The following is a 15304-nucleotide window of genomic DNA, read 5'->3' as shown; positions in this document are numbered from 1 at the left end:
CACTTGATAGGTTTATGTGAGGATGCTTAAGAGTAGAATAGACCACCAGATGACTGGAAGGAAATACTGGAGAAAAGAATGGAGCGGACAGAAATAAGGATCTGTGACATAAATTCAGAGTTAACTGCTAGATTATATAATATTGCAAATATTTATTTCATTTACATTTGGCAAAAGGCAGTCAAATTCTAAATATTATTAGAGAACCACATGAAACATCATCTTAGAGAAATGTGCCAAACTTTTGCACTTTTATGTTCTGGTTCAGTTGTATTAAACTCTGAAATCTTTAAGGGCATGTAGTAATTCTGCAGTTTACAAAAGGAAAGCACTCAAATCATGAAAGTTGATTATGCCTGGAAAAAACAAAGCACTTTTTTCTTTTTGCTTATGGTGTTAAAGAGCAGAATTATCCACAAAAATAATTTCAAGTGAGTGATTGTGTATTAGCAGAATCTGAAAAGCAATAATATAACCAGAAAATACTAAATACAATGCAATGCACATATCAAGTTGTAGATCAGACCAAAAATTGGCTAATGTCAACAGCCATAATACATCAACCCAAATGGCAGAAACAATAGGGACTAGATTTTGACTTACCTGAGTAATTTGGTCACTTATTATAAATGAACCCATGTTAATTAAGACAGTTTTACTATGTTCAACTCTTCATATGTCCTAGATAAAAACTTTTTTATTATGAGATTCTTAGTTTCAGGCATTTCCTAAATGAGAATTATAGCACCAGAATAGTATCACAGCCTCCTTAATATTATAAAAAATGGACCCTATTTCCCCTCCATTCTGAAATACTTACCATACATCTTTATAAAGATGGCTGTGTGTCCTATTTAACAATAAAAATAAACAATTCTTATGAAACTTTCATAGTCTTTAATATTTTACATTAAAAGAATCAAGTCGTTCAGTTAGTGCGAGACACCAGATAAATTTGTTTTCAAGTTCTATTAAGACAACCCTTTAAGTGTTCATTCATCTTTACATCCTATTTACTAAGTCTAGTGCTTCTACACGAAAAGTGCTCAATAGGTACTGATGAAGTCAAATAATTAATTTGCAAAAAATGATCAGAATCAAGAAATCTTGAAAAAATGCTGTTCAATCACTCATTCAAGAATAATATACAATGTATAAGAACTTTTATAGAAAAAATTTTAAATACCACAAAAAAAGTACAAGTTTCCAGAGTCAAGCATGCCATGGAACAGTGAATACCGATTTTATGTTGATGGCTACCTCTAGGAAAGGAGTGAGAGAAAAAAGGGGAGGTCTACAAAAGTACTCCAAGCTGTTCTTGTAACATTCTAAAACAAATATTACAATGTTAATTTTGGCATTTTGGATGGGCATGAGTGCTTATTATTTTATTCTCTTATCTGCATATTTACAAATTAAAAAGAAAAGAAATAGCAGAATTTTGCAGAAATAATCACAATGAGTGTACTAATGCATCAGCATTTACCAGCTAATCATCAACTTTAGGAACATAATTCATTGTAAGATCAACAATCTATGAATCTTCTAATTTCAATACACTATTTTGATACTTTCTTGTTCAGATTTTTAATTGAATGGGTTTCCATTTTTTAAGTGAAAATTAAATTATAAAACAGTATTTTAAGATAAAAATTTTAATAATACCACCTATTTACTCTAATGTACAACTGAGTACAGCCTTTTTCAAGTTGTATTTAATTCCATTATTCACTATTCTCTTATCTGAAAGAAACCTAAATGACCTGGTCTGTTTGTTTGTTTAATGGTGCCGAGGATCAAATCCTGGGCCTTGAGCATGCTTAGCTACTACGGAGCTAAATTAACAGTACCAAATGACATTGTTAAATACAAAAATTTTCAAATATATTATCATTTACAAGAGGATTCTTCTTTAAAAAGAATTCTCAGGTCAAACAAGGTAGCATGTTAAGACTGGGGCATACGCAGGAAACAGAATTCCAAGTTCATTTGAACTTGGGATTCTTTTCTTGTAACATCTATACTTTCCTTTTAAGATTTGTGTGCTAGGGACAATACCTGAATTAATCTGTTCCATGTCCATTTCTGAATATTTGCCATTGCAGGTAATTCCATTTCTCAAAATGCCATAAAGAAATGAAACTTTTCATAGCACAAACACCATATTTAAAGTCCTCAAGTGTTGACTAGTATTTTTTACTTAATTATTAGTATTACTTTTTTTTAAACTTAGAAAATTCATTCAAAAGGTACTGGCAAAATCCCATAATACAACAATAAATATAATTTTAAGGGTGTCTCAATTATATTTTGCAAAAATGAAAGGAGCAAGAGGTTTTCTTGTACACAGAAAAAATGTTTAAAATTTTTTTAATCATATCCCTAAATCATTACAACTTCATTGACTGAAAAATTAAACACTAACTAGAAAATAGTACTAAGGAAGATTCTATTTTAGTTTTTTTTTCTTTAAGCCTGAAGTGGATTTTTCCATTTTTATCTACTGAAATTTGATTAAGAGAGTCCTAATCCAAATCACACCTGACAATTTATACACAGACACACGCACATTTTTAATATGTGTTTGTTTATGTATGATGTATCCCCTCAAAAGTAAACTATCAAAAAATTAGTGCAATGGATTCTAGTAAATTGAGACTTTACTTCATGTTATTTTGTAAGAGTAGCTATACATTGTTTTTTAATTTTTTTTTTTTAGTTGTAAATGGATCTTTCATTTTATTTATTTATTTATTTGCGGGCTGAGGATCGAACCCAGGGCCTCACACAGGCCAGGCAAGTGCTCTACCACTGAGCCACAACTCCAGCCCCAAAAGTAGCTATACATTTTTGAAAAAATCCTACATCTTCCTCTGAAAGATATAATCTTTAAAGAGAAGACAGATTAAAATAAAATGTATTAACAATAATCTATTCATTTGAAGAAATTTCTACTGGAAAATTGCCTTATGTTGCCTGACTGAGTCAAGGCTGTATGAAATTCCAACATCAATAACTGACTGAATTTCAACAAGGAGAGCAGAAAAGATCAGGTAAAGAAGAATTTTGTTTATTGTAGGAAATATTTTCATGGCATTTGATAGAACTCAGAAGTATTTCTATGAAATGAGTTCAGATGTATGAAACTAAGTCAGCTAGGATGATATTCTTTTTTTTAATGAAAAAGAAATCAAACAACCAAAAGATGCATTTCTAACCACAAGAATGGGAAGTTACACTCCATGTATATATAATATGTCAAAATATACTCTACTGTCATGTATATCTAAGAATATAAAAAGAAAAAAAAAGGATACACTTCACATAATAAAATTTAAAAATGGGAGCCAAGGGACAAAATGAAAAAGATACCTAAACAATGAATTTAAGAAACTCTGATTTATCCATCTGACTTGTTGCTAATGGTCCTCTTTTGTCTTTCCATTTTTGTATACTTAAAACAGGTCTGATGATAATTGAAATAGCCTTGCAAGACTTATTAAAAGTAATTGTTGAAAGAATTTAAATACTTTATAAAATACTATTAACAAAAATAATTCTTACTTTTTTCTTGCTTCATTCAGTGAAAATGCCCTTTTAAATCAGTCTGTTTCTTAACACTGTTTCAAAGTCTTACTTTGTTAGCTTTCTTCTAAAGTGATACTCTTAGTTAATCACAATATTTCTGATTAAGAGACACAATTAATACTAGAACTGTTCCACCTGGGAAAAAAAACAGATCTATAGCACAATTAGACCAGTTAAATCAAATTACGGATCATCCAATTGACATGTTTTGATAATCTAGGACTTTGCAAGTATCATTTTCAAATTATACTCTACTTCAGTGTGAGGTTTCTCATAGAAGTTGGAAAAATTTCATTTCTGTAAACACTTTCTGTGTTAGTTGTCTCTCTGAAAAGATTTTTTTATTTCCTTAAGACAGCTGCTCCAGTGAAAATCATTTCTTATCTATGTATCAGGTCCAGACCCTCCCCAAAAAACTTAGTTTTTCTGTGAAAAGACAGAAATAGCCAAGTAATATGAAAGCTTCTGTAATCAAGATATTGTCTACTTATTATAAACATGTAATCACTCCCTATGGGGAAGCACTGATGAACTAAAAACGTTCTTCAATTACTCATAGCTCGTCAGATGTGCTGTTCACCTTTGGTAATTCACATTCTTCGCTGGTTTGACAACTCTGGAGGATGTCTTTGTAGTGGTTCTTCAGATCCTCATACAAAGAAACAGTTTCTTGTGAGTGAGCCAAGGGCAACACCTTTTCATTCAATAATATCTGCACTTGAAATTCTTCCTGAGGAGTCTTGGCATTTTCACAATGGTAAAGCACAAATATTAGGTTGGAGGCATAAGGTACAATATGACCACTTCGGAACTTTCGATGAATTTGTTCCTTGTAATTATAAGCTGTTAGAGGCTCCTTGTCTTTGAAGTAGCCCATGAGAGAAAGTAGTGGAAGAAGGGTCTCTGCATGACCAAACTGAAGGACGATTGGAGAAGAAACTGGCTGAGACCTTAAAAGAGAAATTGAAGGGCAAAATATACATATTCATATCATCAAACATAATATTTACACAGTAGTAATATAACTTGCCCACCCTTTTAAAAAATATTTAATTAAACCTTTAAAAAAATATTTATTTAGTAGTACTGAAAACTGAACTCAGGAGTGGTCTACTACTAAGCTACATCCCTAGTACTTCTTATTTTTTTATTTTAAGACAGGGTGTTCCGGGCTGGGGATGTGGCTCAAGCGGTAGCGCGCTCGCCTGGCATGCGTGCAGCCCGGGTTCGATCCTCAGCACCACATACAAACAAAGATGTTGTGTCCACCCAGAACTAAAAAATAAATATTAAAAAAATTCTCTCTCTCTCTCTAAAAAAAAAAAATTAAAAAAAAAAAAAAAAGACAGGGTGTTCCTAAGTTGTGATATTTCCAGCTCAGAGTCTCCTAAGTCACTGGAATTACAAGCTTGCCACCAGTGACAAGTAGATTTTTAGAAAAATCTTTATATACATGGCTGGGCATGATAGCATGTGCCTGTAATCCCAACTACTCGAGAGGCTGCGGTTGGAGGGTAGTGGGTTCAAGGTCAGGCTTGGCAATTTAGTGAGACTCTGCAGAGAGAAGGAGAAAGAATTAACTTTATACACATCAAGCATATGGCTGAATTTTTGTGTAGCAGAGAACTGGTCTTTTTACATTGAGAGTTAAGTTCTAAGATTCAGGATTGGATTACATACACATCGCCCTTTTTATAGATAAAGGAACTTGAAATAGATGTGCATTTCAACACTTTATTGCCTTCATGTGAATGAATATGAGCAAATTGGCCCTTAGTAAATAGATTACTCCATGGAGCTCTTCTGAACAAGTTTAAAGTGTGTATTTATTTTTTTCTACATCTAGACAATAAGGACAAGTGCTAATCAGTAAATTTCTTGGTTAAGATCAAGTCTCAACAGTGAACAGTAATCCTTCAATGGTTTACAAACCCTAAGTTGGCCATTAAATTCTGAATAAAGCAAAAAAAAAAAAAGTGGCAACCAATCTATGCTAGCTAATATGATGTGTCTCTGGTTGAGAGTGGGATTTACACAATGATAAACAAACCACTTTCAACACCACGAGCAAAATTGTCATTTTTTTATTGCCTTCAAGTTTTATGATTTTGTTTTCTGGTAAAAGCCTTTTATAAGAAGCAGTGGATGACTGTTTAGCTTTCCCCAGACTTTTTGGAAAGAAACTGTTCTTAATTTTTAAGCCTATTAAAATATGATCAACTTCTTGCTACCACCCCACATATCAGGTAATAAATTTAGTGCATCTGGATTTTGAGAGGACAGAAGCAGAGTTTGGGATTTCCTGACTCCCCAACTTAAAAACAGATGAGCAGCTGGGCATGGTGACACCACATGTAATCCCAGTGGCTTGGTAGGCTCAGGCAGGAGGTTAGTAAGTTCAAAGCCAGCCTTAGCAACTTAGCAAGGCCCTAAGCAATTTGGCAAAACCCTGTCTCTAAATAAAATATAAAAAGGTTGGGGATATTATTCAGTGGTTAAACACCCCTGGGTTCAATCCCCAGGACCAAAAAACAAAACAAACGAACGAAAAAACAGATGGAGCAACTAGTCAACAAATTTTTAAAAACCTATGAAAAACATTTACAACACAATTATGTGGACAAATATTATCTATGAACAACCAATAACATCAAGAACTGCCTATCACCAGTATCTGTTGAAGAAAGAAAGCCACAGAGCATCTGAGCAAACTGAGAAGAATCCTGGTAGTCACTGGGAAGCTCTGTGGTCCAATTTGAGTCAGTAACTGAAACAGGGAAGAGTTAGCTCACATTAGTACTTCTGTGAGGCAGATGGGCTACTGGGCCTGGGCTGGAGAAAACTAATCCCTGTGAACTCTTTATTTATTTTTTTTTATTGTTGGTTGTTCAAAACATTACATAGTTCTTGATATATCATATTTCACACTTTGCTTCAAGTGGGTTATGAACTCCCATTTTTAGCCCATATCCTGTGAACTCTTTAAACACAAAGCCCACAATAAAGAGAAACTGTTTTAGTGGAATCTAGACTAATCAGAGAGAGACAACAGGGACAAAGATCAGCCCCAGATGAGTGTATGTGTGTGTGAGGGGTGGGGTGTGGGAGTAAAGCCAGAAAATTTCAGAAAGCAAGAGACTGTATTTCTGAGCAGGAAGATATGTAAGCTTAGAAAAGATAGGCTGACATGAGCCTTTTAAACATTCTGGAAAACTAAATTCACATTAAAATGAACTACAGAAAAGTAAATAATACAGAAAAACTACAGAAAAGTAAATAATAGAATAACATTCACAGAAACTAAAAGTATGCTAGAAACACATACTCAAAAAATTTATCAAGGACCAGGGATGTGGTTCAGTGGAGACTGCTAGCCTACCACTTGAGGTCCTGGGTTCTATCCCCAAGCACCACAAAAGCAAAAACAAAAAACAAAAACCACCACCACCACCAACTACAAAATTAAATAAACTCAAGCAAACAGATTTTTTAAAAATTGAAACTGCAACAGTATTTCAAAACAGACTTTTTAGACAATTATTCACTACTTAGAGGTTAATATTTTCTTTAAAAAAAAAGTATAAAATTTAAAAGCCATTCACCAATTGGAGAGTCCAAGCTTCTCTTTGTATACTTTAACTGGGTCATCTGAAGTACGTAAAATCTATATTTATTTCCAAGAAACATCCTTTTGGGTTAAAAGTCACAGAGCAGTAGCATTCAGACCTCAACTGTAATTAGTTTGAGCTGTAAAACTATTATTAAATTTTGTGTTACTTATCAGATTTAAGAACTGGGAGATATAAAAATTCATAAAAATCCAGATTTTTGGTTCCTCTTGGAAACCTGAAAGACTTGACAATACACGTCCACGTATTCCTATATGGTAACAATCAGCTGAACAGGAAAAAAATGTACCCTTTAGAGAGTGTATATATCCGATGCATTCATCATTCTTCATTGTCTATTACAGGATAAATTAATTCCTCTGTTACTTTCCTTTTAGACAAAAGTAAAAGTAATAGAAATACACTGGTGTATATTATAAGTTCTTTAACTATTAGGCAGAAATCTCAAAGCCAGGAACAACCCTAAATCCAATGCGCCATTATTGTTCTCCATAAGATTAGGACACAGGGGAGGAGAACAGCCAACTCCCCCATTTTCTCATGGAAAGAATTGACTGCAACTCCTCTTTCCACCATTGAAGAACTCCAGGGCACTTAGAACAAGATATATGACATTATATCCAAAGTATTATTATTTCAACATGTAATTTATATAAAAATGTTTTATGAACTGATATCCTTTTTCCACCAAGACTTTGTATAGACATCTCAATTCAGACCAGCCCCTTTTCAGAGGCTAATGTGTTGAACAACATAGGATAGACATAAGTATCAAATATAAATCAAATGAAGAGGAAATAGAAACAAAAAATATATAATATAAATAATATACACATATGTGAAAAATGTGTTTTGAGGAATTAAAGATCAAAAGGAAGGCTGGGGTTGTAGTTCAGTGGTAGAGTGCTTGCCTAGCATGTGTGAGACACTGGGTTCAATTCTCAGCACCACATATAAATAAATTAAGTAATTAAAGTAAATAAGTATTAAAGTAAATTAAGTAAATAAAGGTCCATTGACAACTAAAAAAATTTTTTAAAAAGAGTCAAAGGAAAGGGTTATATATAAATTATCAGAGTTCAAACACTACTAAATACATTCATGTGATAAAAGAAATTAAATCTAGGCTGCAACCTCTCTTTTATCTGCTTTGCTGTCAATCATGTTAGAACCACTTGAGGAAAAAGATGCTTTAACATGCTTATTGGGAGTTTTATGGGAAATCAAATAAGTTTATACATTAGATTCACAAAGAAAGTCATATAATCAAAATAAATTACTGTCTTGAATCTAAATTTAAATGTGTATATGTTTTTTTAAAAAATTTTAGACTATTTTCAAAAGTATGAATTTTTTATAAATGCCATAGTTATAGTCTTTTTAGATAGAGCAATTTCTATTGTAGAAACTTGTAATATTAAAAACAAAAACAAACAAACAACAACAAAAAGCCACCCAGCTGGTTGTAGTGATGCATGCCTATAATCCCAGTAGTTCAAGATGCTGAGGCAGGAAGATCACAAGTTCAAGACCAGCTGCAACTCAGCAAGATCCTATCTCAAAATAAAAAATAAAAAGGGCTGGGGATGTAGCTCAGTGATTAAGCGCCCCTAGGTTCAATTCCTGGTACCAAAAAAAAATTTAAAAAAGTTTTTTAAATGTCTGGTTAAACATGCCAATACAGTAAGACAAAGATGACTAAGATTGTAGGGTCAAAATTAAAGTCTGAAAACTAGAAAGCTATAAATTTATAAGATTTTGCTTAGAAATACAAATGTGCCTATGGGAAATAATAAGCAATTTTTATAGTTTACAACTATAAAACTATAAGCAATTTTTATAGTTTACAACTTTCTACAATAACCAAGTAAAAATAATTTTAAGTTTATGAGATTATGCAAAGTATAAAGGGGAAATGAGCAATTTCATCTGTGGTTATTTGTTAGTTTTTTGTCTTTACCTTTTTTGCTTTGAATTATCTTGCATGTAGTAGATACTCTTGCAACTTAAGAGAAAACAGGTGGCTAATGTTGTTTGTATTCATACAAAAGGACCTAGATAAAATGGCTGTACTCAAATTTCCAGGATATAATAAAGAAGAGACTTTTCAAAGATCCATTTGGTTAATTTGTTAGATGTGACAAACCCTACCATTTCATGCCAAGTCCCAGATACCACACTAATTTCTTTTATCAGAGTGTGGAGATGGGGTTTGGGGAAATGGGGAGAAAGAGCTCTGAGGTAAAAGAACTAAAAGACAAATAAAACATTCCTGGTTCTTACAGATTAGCATTTGTCCAATGTTAGGAGAACTCAGAAGGAGAACAAATTCTTCTGAGGAAAAACTGGGTGGGTTTTACTTAGGAGGTGTTATTGGAGATGCATTGTGAATACATTCCTAGTAAAACTTAAAATAGAAATGCTGCCTACTGTAGCCCTAATAAAGTGCAGCAGCTGGTTAACACTACGATGTAGCTATTATATGCTTTTAGAGATGAAAAAATTGAAGTTAATTTACTTGCCTGTCATTTTTAACCATGAATTAACTAAATTCACTAGAAAAAATACCATCCATTAAATTTAAAGAAGTGGTTTAATGAAAATGAATAACCTTTCCAAAAATATTTATTCCTCTCAGTCTGATTTATAAGCTCAATTTTTCAAAAGATTAACTTCCTTAAAACAGAGAACACCTAACATCATCCAAAATAAATTTATAATTTGATCTCTTAACTCTGTTGGTCCAAGCCTTCAGAAAGCAGAGAGCATCAGATAGAGTAAGTGAGCATAGTAGAAGTGAGGGGCACAGTCCTGCAGCTTGAAAACAAGAAGGCATAACCTACTCAGGCAAGTTTCTGCTCCTGTCTCAGCCCTGATTTCTGCAAAACAAAGATAAGCCACTTCCCTTGTAGAGTTGTTGGATTTGAAATATAGCAATAAATCAGTGCTTGGCATAGTGTACTCAATCAATGTGTGATAGCAAGTAGCCATGGCAAGAGTCAAAGTAGTTAACAACACTGAAATGCCCCAGGTCATACAGATTGGTAGTTTAGATTCCAGGAGTTCAGGTTCAGATCTCTTTCTAAAATAGCATATATAACACTTTGTACTATAGGAAATCTTAATATCATGATAAACTCATTTGATTTAATAACATTTCAAAACTCAGATAATCCAAAGTATCAAGATTCAAATGCAAAAGCAAAACTATAGGCACACCATAAATCAAGTTTCATGGATACTCTTTATAAAAAAAAAATCAGTTGGAAAAATCTTAATACCATTTTATGTAAAATAAAATACTTCCATATCTGAAGTAGAATAAATAATTTAGGAATCTAGACACTTAAGTTTACTTTTAAACGATTGCTAATTTAGAATAATTTCAAATCAAATCAAGTTTTTTGTTTTGTTTGATGGGGGGAGTCCTATTTCAAGGTATTTTGAGATCCTAGCTAAGGAAGAACACATTGTCAGTGCTTGGTAACAGGCTCATAGAATATAAATCTGAACTAGCCAATTTAAAACACTCTTTTAGTGACATGCGATTTGATACAAGCACATGAAAATTCCACAGACAAAGACAATGGCTTATTTGTTAAATAAAGCATCGATTCTTCTCTAAGAATGTACAAAAGTAAAAGAACACAATTCTCAGGCATTTAATCTGGAATAACGTGCAATAAGAAAAAATATGCAGTCCTACAAAAAACTGGTCAAAGATGTAAGTCTGAATAAAGACAGGTAAGAAATTGTCCTTCAGGAACACACCACACGACTAATTGTTACAGACACCATGCTTCCATGAGACAAAATACAAACTGCGTTCTACTTATGTGAAATTCAACTGGCAAAATGTGAAACTCTAGTATATAAAATACCAACTATTCCCATGGCAATACCTATGTCCAAAATGAACGTATTTTTCTTCCAAAGGGTTAACATAATCCTTCTTAAGCAGGTGCTCCTACTTATACTGTTTGTTCTTTTATAAGACTTACTCAAATTTCTATTTGTTTTTTAACAAAGTTAAGTAACATAAGTGTCAAATGGAAAAACATATCATGTTTCTTTTCTAAATTATATATGAACATCCAAAACAGGGACTTGAGCATCTTCAACTATGGAAGGCTAAAAATGTTGTAGGGTTTGTGTGTGTGTACACATACAAGACGGTTTTTCTGAGTAGTCTGTAAAACTCTAAATACTTCAAAGCAAATATACAAGAGTATTAATAGTTCAGCATTAACAGAAACCATTCAAGTTATGTCAAAGTTTTTATAAAGTAAATCAGTAACTTTTGTGAAGAAGTAATTTGATTCCATCTCTAGGAACACAATGCTTTTTGCTTTAAGTGTTCTAACTCAGGGTAAGTCTTAGAAGAGTTCAATCTGGTTCTATGCTATCTCCTAGGAAGTAGTTTACTCCAGTTAGTATAGGTCCAATCACCATTTGGAAGTGCCAAATCCTGGTTTCTTCTTAAACACATTCCAAGGGTGACGTGGGGATTTTTATGGTTTCATTTCTAAGTTATTCTCACTGTGACAAAATACCTGAGAAAATCAAAGGGAGGAAAGAATTATTTTGTTTCACAGTTTCAGCAGTTCTAGTCCATGGACACTTAGCTTAATTGTTTATGGGCCTGTGGTAAGATGGGACATATGGCAGGTAGCACATGGTGAAGGAAGGCTGTTCACCTCATAGCAGCCAGGAAGTAGAGAGACAGAAAAAGGGGCCAGGGACAAAATATACCCTTCAAGGGCATGCCCCGTGTGTCCTATTTTCTTTAATTAGGCCCCACCTCCTAAGATTCCATCACCTCCCAGTAACCCAATTAGCTATGAATTCATCAATTGGTTAATCTACTGGTAAGATTAGAGCCTTCATTATTCAAAAGCCCCACCTCAGAGCACAGATGCTCTGGGGACAAAGCCTTCAACATGTAAGCTGTGGGGAACATTTTTTATCCAAATCACAAAAATATTCAACCTTCTCCAATCCAGAGTTGGTCTATGATTAAGTCCAAAATCTTGGCAACAACAAATGGGAATTAGTCTATGTCTAAACAAAAGAGTAAGAACTCTCCCCTCTACACACACACACACACACACACACACACACACACACACACTCTCTCTCTCTCTCTCTCTCTCTGCCTCCCTCTCACACACACATCACAATATATGTAGATAAAATTATGTCAGAAATATAAAAAATATTAAAAGGAAATAATCAATTACACTTATACATAGGCCTCTGCATATCATTTTGTCAGATGATTACTGAGAGCATAAAGATTGCTAATATTCTGCCTGGCATAGTGGCACACACCTGTAATCCCACTGGCTCTGGAGACTGAGACAGAAAGATTCTGAGTTCAAAGCCAGCCTCAAGCAACGGTGAGGCGCTAAGCAACTCAGAGGGAATGTGGCTCAGTGGTTGAGTGCCCTGAGTTCAATCCCAGGTACCAAAATTAAAAAAAAAAAAAAAAAAGAAAGACTGCTATATCCTACTTTTTTAGTACTCTATCCTGTGAATTCTAGCCAATGTGGCCTGCCTAAATTCTTTCTCCCATCTCATGTTGCCTTGATCTGTGATCCCATGTAGCTTTCTTTGACCTTAACATTCAATATTAAACAGAGTTATGAGGCTCACTCAGGATGCACTGACAGAGAAGACCAAGTTTTTTCTTTAACAAAAGAATGCAGTCTTTTGGCAGAAAGATAGAAATGTTTTTTAAAGGAGAAGCTGCCAAGGCAATCAAAATTTATTTTGCAGTTGAAAATTATATCACTAAATGAGGATGACAATGCATGTGTTCAAGTAGGTAAAACATCTAAAATGAATACTTAGTAATTCAAAGGGCTCAACCAGAAAAACAACTAATAATTGCATGTTTTTCCTCAAATGTACTCAGCCAGATCTTTCTAAGCTCTTAATTCATGGTTCACATTCAACTAATATTATGCAGAGTATGTTTTTAAACTTGATCTGGGAGTATCAAATAGAGCTTTAGACAAGTCATATAATTCCCATGCTTATATAACAAACAAGCAACATGAAGTGCCAGAGATATGAGATGTTTGGGGAAGAAAATTACCAAGAAAAAAAAATTTAAGACTTTTTATACATTTGATGGGGACATCAGCTCCAGTGCATATATGGAGAAATAAATACAGATCTGACAGCTTAACACAACTAGAACTATAATGACTCAAGTATAGTTTTTCTCAAGCAAAAATACATAAAAAGAGGTTCCACCTGCTAGCCAAAATTGAGTAATAGGTTTACATCCTGTCTTAAATCACTAGAAAGTTGGACCAAACTTAAGACAAATGGTTTTTAGATACTCAATTATAGTCAGAGTAAGTTAGAAGGAAGGCCAATTACGTAAACCCAACCACTACCCCACCTTACTGCCTAGAATTTGCAGGCTGTAGTGCAGGAAGGAGGAACCCAAAAGCAAGGCAATCATGAGACGGGAGAAAGAATTTAGGCAGGCCACATTGGCTAGAATTCATAGGATAGAGTACCAAGATGTAGTAAAGAGAGGTCTGGAGTTTTCAGTGGGGTTTCCTTAAGATGTCAGCTGCTATTGACAGAACAAGCATGGGAGAAAACAATGCAAATGGGGGTGGGGGGTGGCATTGGAAAGAAAAGTGAATAAATTCCCAAAGCTAATACAAGGCAAAGGAGTAGTTTGTGTTCACACAAGCCAAACTAGGAAAATATTAAAATATATGGAATATAAAATAGGAAGAAATGCCTCAATGATAGGACAAAATTGGCCCAGCAAAAGATATCATTAAATTAAAGAAGGAAGGAAAAAAGAAAACCATAGACTAGGAAAGTATATTTTTAAAGTATAAATCTAACAAAGAACATATCTAGAATATATATAAAGAACTCCTATAGCAATAATAAAGAAGATGCGTAACCTAATTTAAAAATGACTAATAAGCCGGGCACTGTCTCGCATGCCTGTATCCCAGCAGCTCAGGAGGCTTGAGGAAGGAGGATCTCAAGTTCAAAGCCAGCTTCAGCAATTTAGTGAGGCCCTAAGCAACTTAGCAAGACCCTGTCTCTAAATAAAACTTTAAAAAGGGGATTGGGGATAAGGCTGAGTAGTTAAGTGCCCCTCTGCTCAACCCCCAGTCCCCCCAAAAAAAGAGATTTGAGCAGACTTCACCACAGTGGATAGATGAATGGTAAATAAGCATGAGAAAAGATGCTCACTAATTCTAGTTATTAAGAAAAGGCAAACTAGGGCTGGGGATGTAGCTTAGTGGTAAAGTGTAAAGAAATAAATAAAGGGTGACACAGAGACAAGGTACAGAGGCAGGAAAGTGGCAGAGTGGCTCCTTGTCAAGTGGCTGTGTTTATTTATACCAATAGGTTACATTAAGTTATTAGTACCATAACTACATTCTTGTTTAGAGTATCAGTAAGGTTGCTTATTTTACAATTACATTTCACAGTTACAATATGAAATGTCAGGAGCTTTGTGAAGCTCTCAAGAAAGTGCATTGTCTAAAGATACTGTTAGGTGGGTATCCAGGAGCACGAGAGCTTGATGAAACATTGTAGTTATCTAACAAGTTCCTTTATTCCCAGGAGCTATGTGCCTGCAATCAAGGTTGAGGTTTGATGAGGCTCTAACACAGAGGCTTTTCAGGGCATTGCCATACCAGCTAGACACTGCACATATATTAGCTATATTACTAGAACCTAAGAGAGATTGCAGGGCATTCTAAGGGTGGGAAACAGGGTGCCTGTTACCCCCCAGGAGTTTGCTCATCAGGGGAATGCTTCCCTGTACATTTCCACAGTCAGAATCCCTACATCAGAGCACATGCCAAATGCTCTATTTTCAGTTCCACACAGGCCTTAGCTTGGTATTTTTCTTCCTTGTTACAATGCTCATCGTTCCTCTCTACCCCAATTCTACCTAAAAGATAACCATGATGGGGGTGTTGGTAATTAATTAAAGTAACTATTTATTAAGCACTTATTCATAAAATAGTCATAAAACATAAACATGCATATATTTATGTATATTTGTGTGACACTCACACATATGAATATAT

The 15304-nt window shown here is 34.1% G+C and overlaps 1 protein-coding gene across 1 annotated transcript in view; it reads right to left on the bottom strand.

Moving 5' to 3' along the window:
- Nucleotides 1-874: 874 nt before the first annotated feature.
- The window catches only part of Minpp1 (multiple inositol-polyphosphate phosphatase 1), a 38329-nt gene continuing 23899 nt past the window's right edge, over nt 875-15304 (bottom strand). Inside the window, exon 5 of the mRNA XM_046456790.2 lies at nt 875-4538. Within this exon, the coding sequence (XP_046312746.1) occupies nt 4142-4538 (397 nt within the window). The 3' untranslated portion in view covers nt 875-4141. The remainder of the gene's footprint in view (nt 4539-15304) is intronic.

The sequence above is a fragment of the Marmota monax genome, unplaced genomic scaffold, assembly GCF_021218885.2.
Source record: "Marmota monax isolate L192 unplaced genomic scaffold, Marmota_monax_Labrador192_F-V1.1 WCK01_AAM20220418_F8-fsc00166, whole genome shotgun sequence".
NCBI classification, from domain to species: Eukaryota; Metazoa; Chordata; class Mammalia; order Rodentia; family Sciuridae; genus Marmota; species Marmota monax.
Note: the sequence above shows the minus strand (reverse complement) of the source record. Positions and strands in the feature narration are given on the sequence as shown.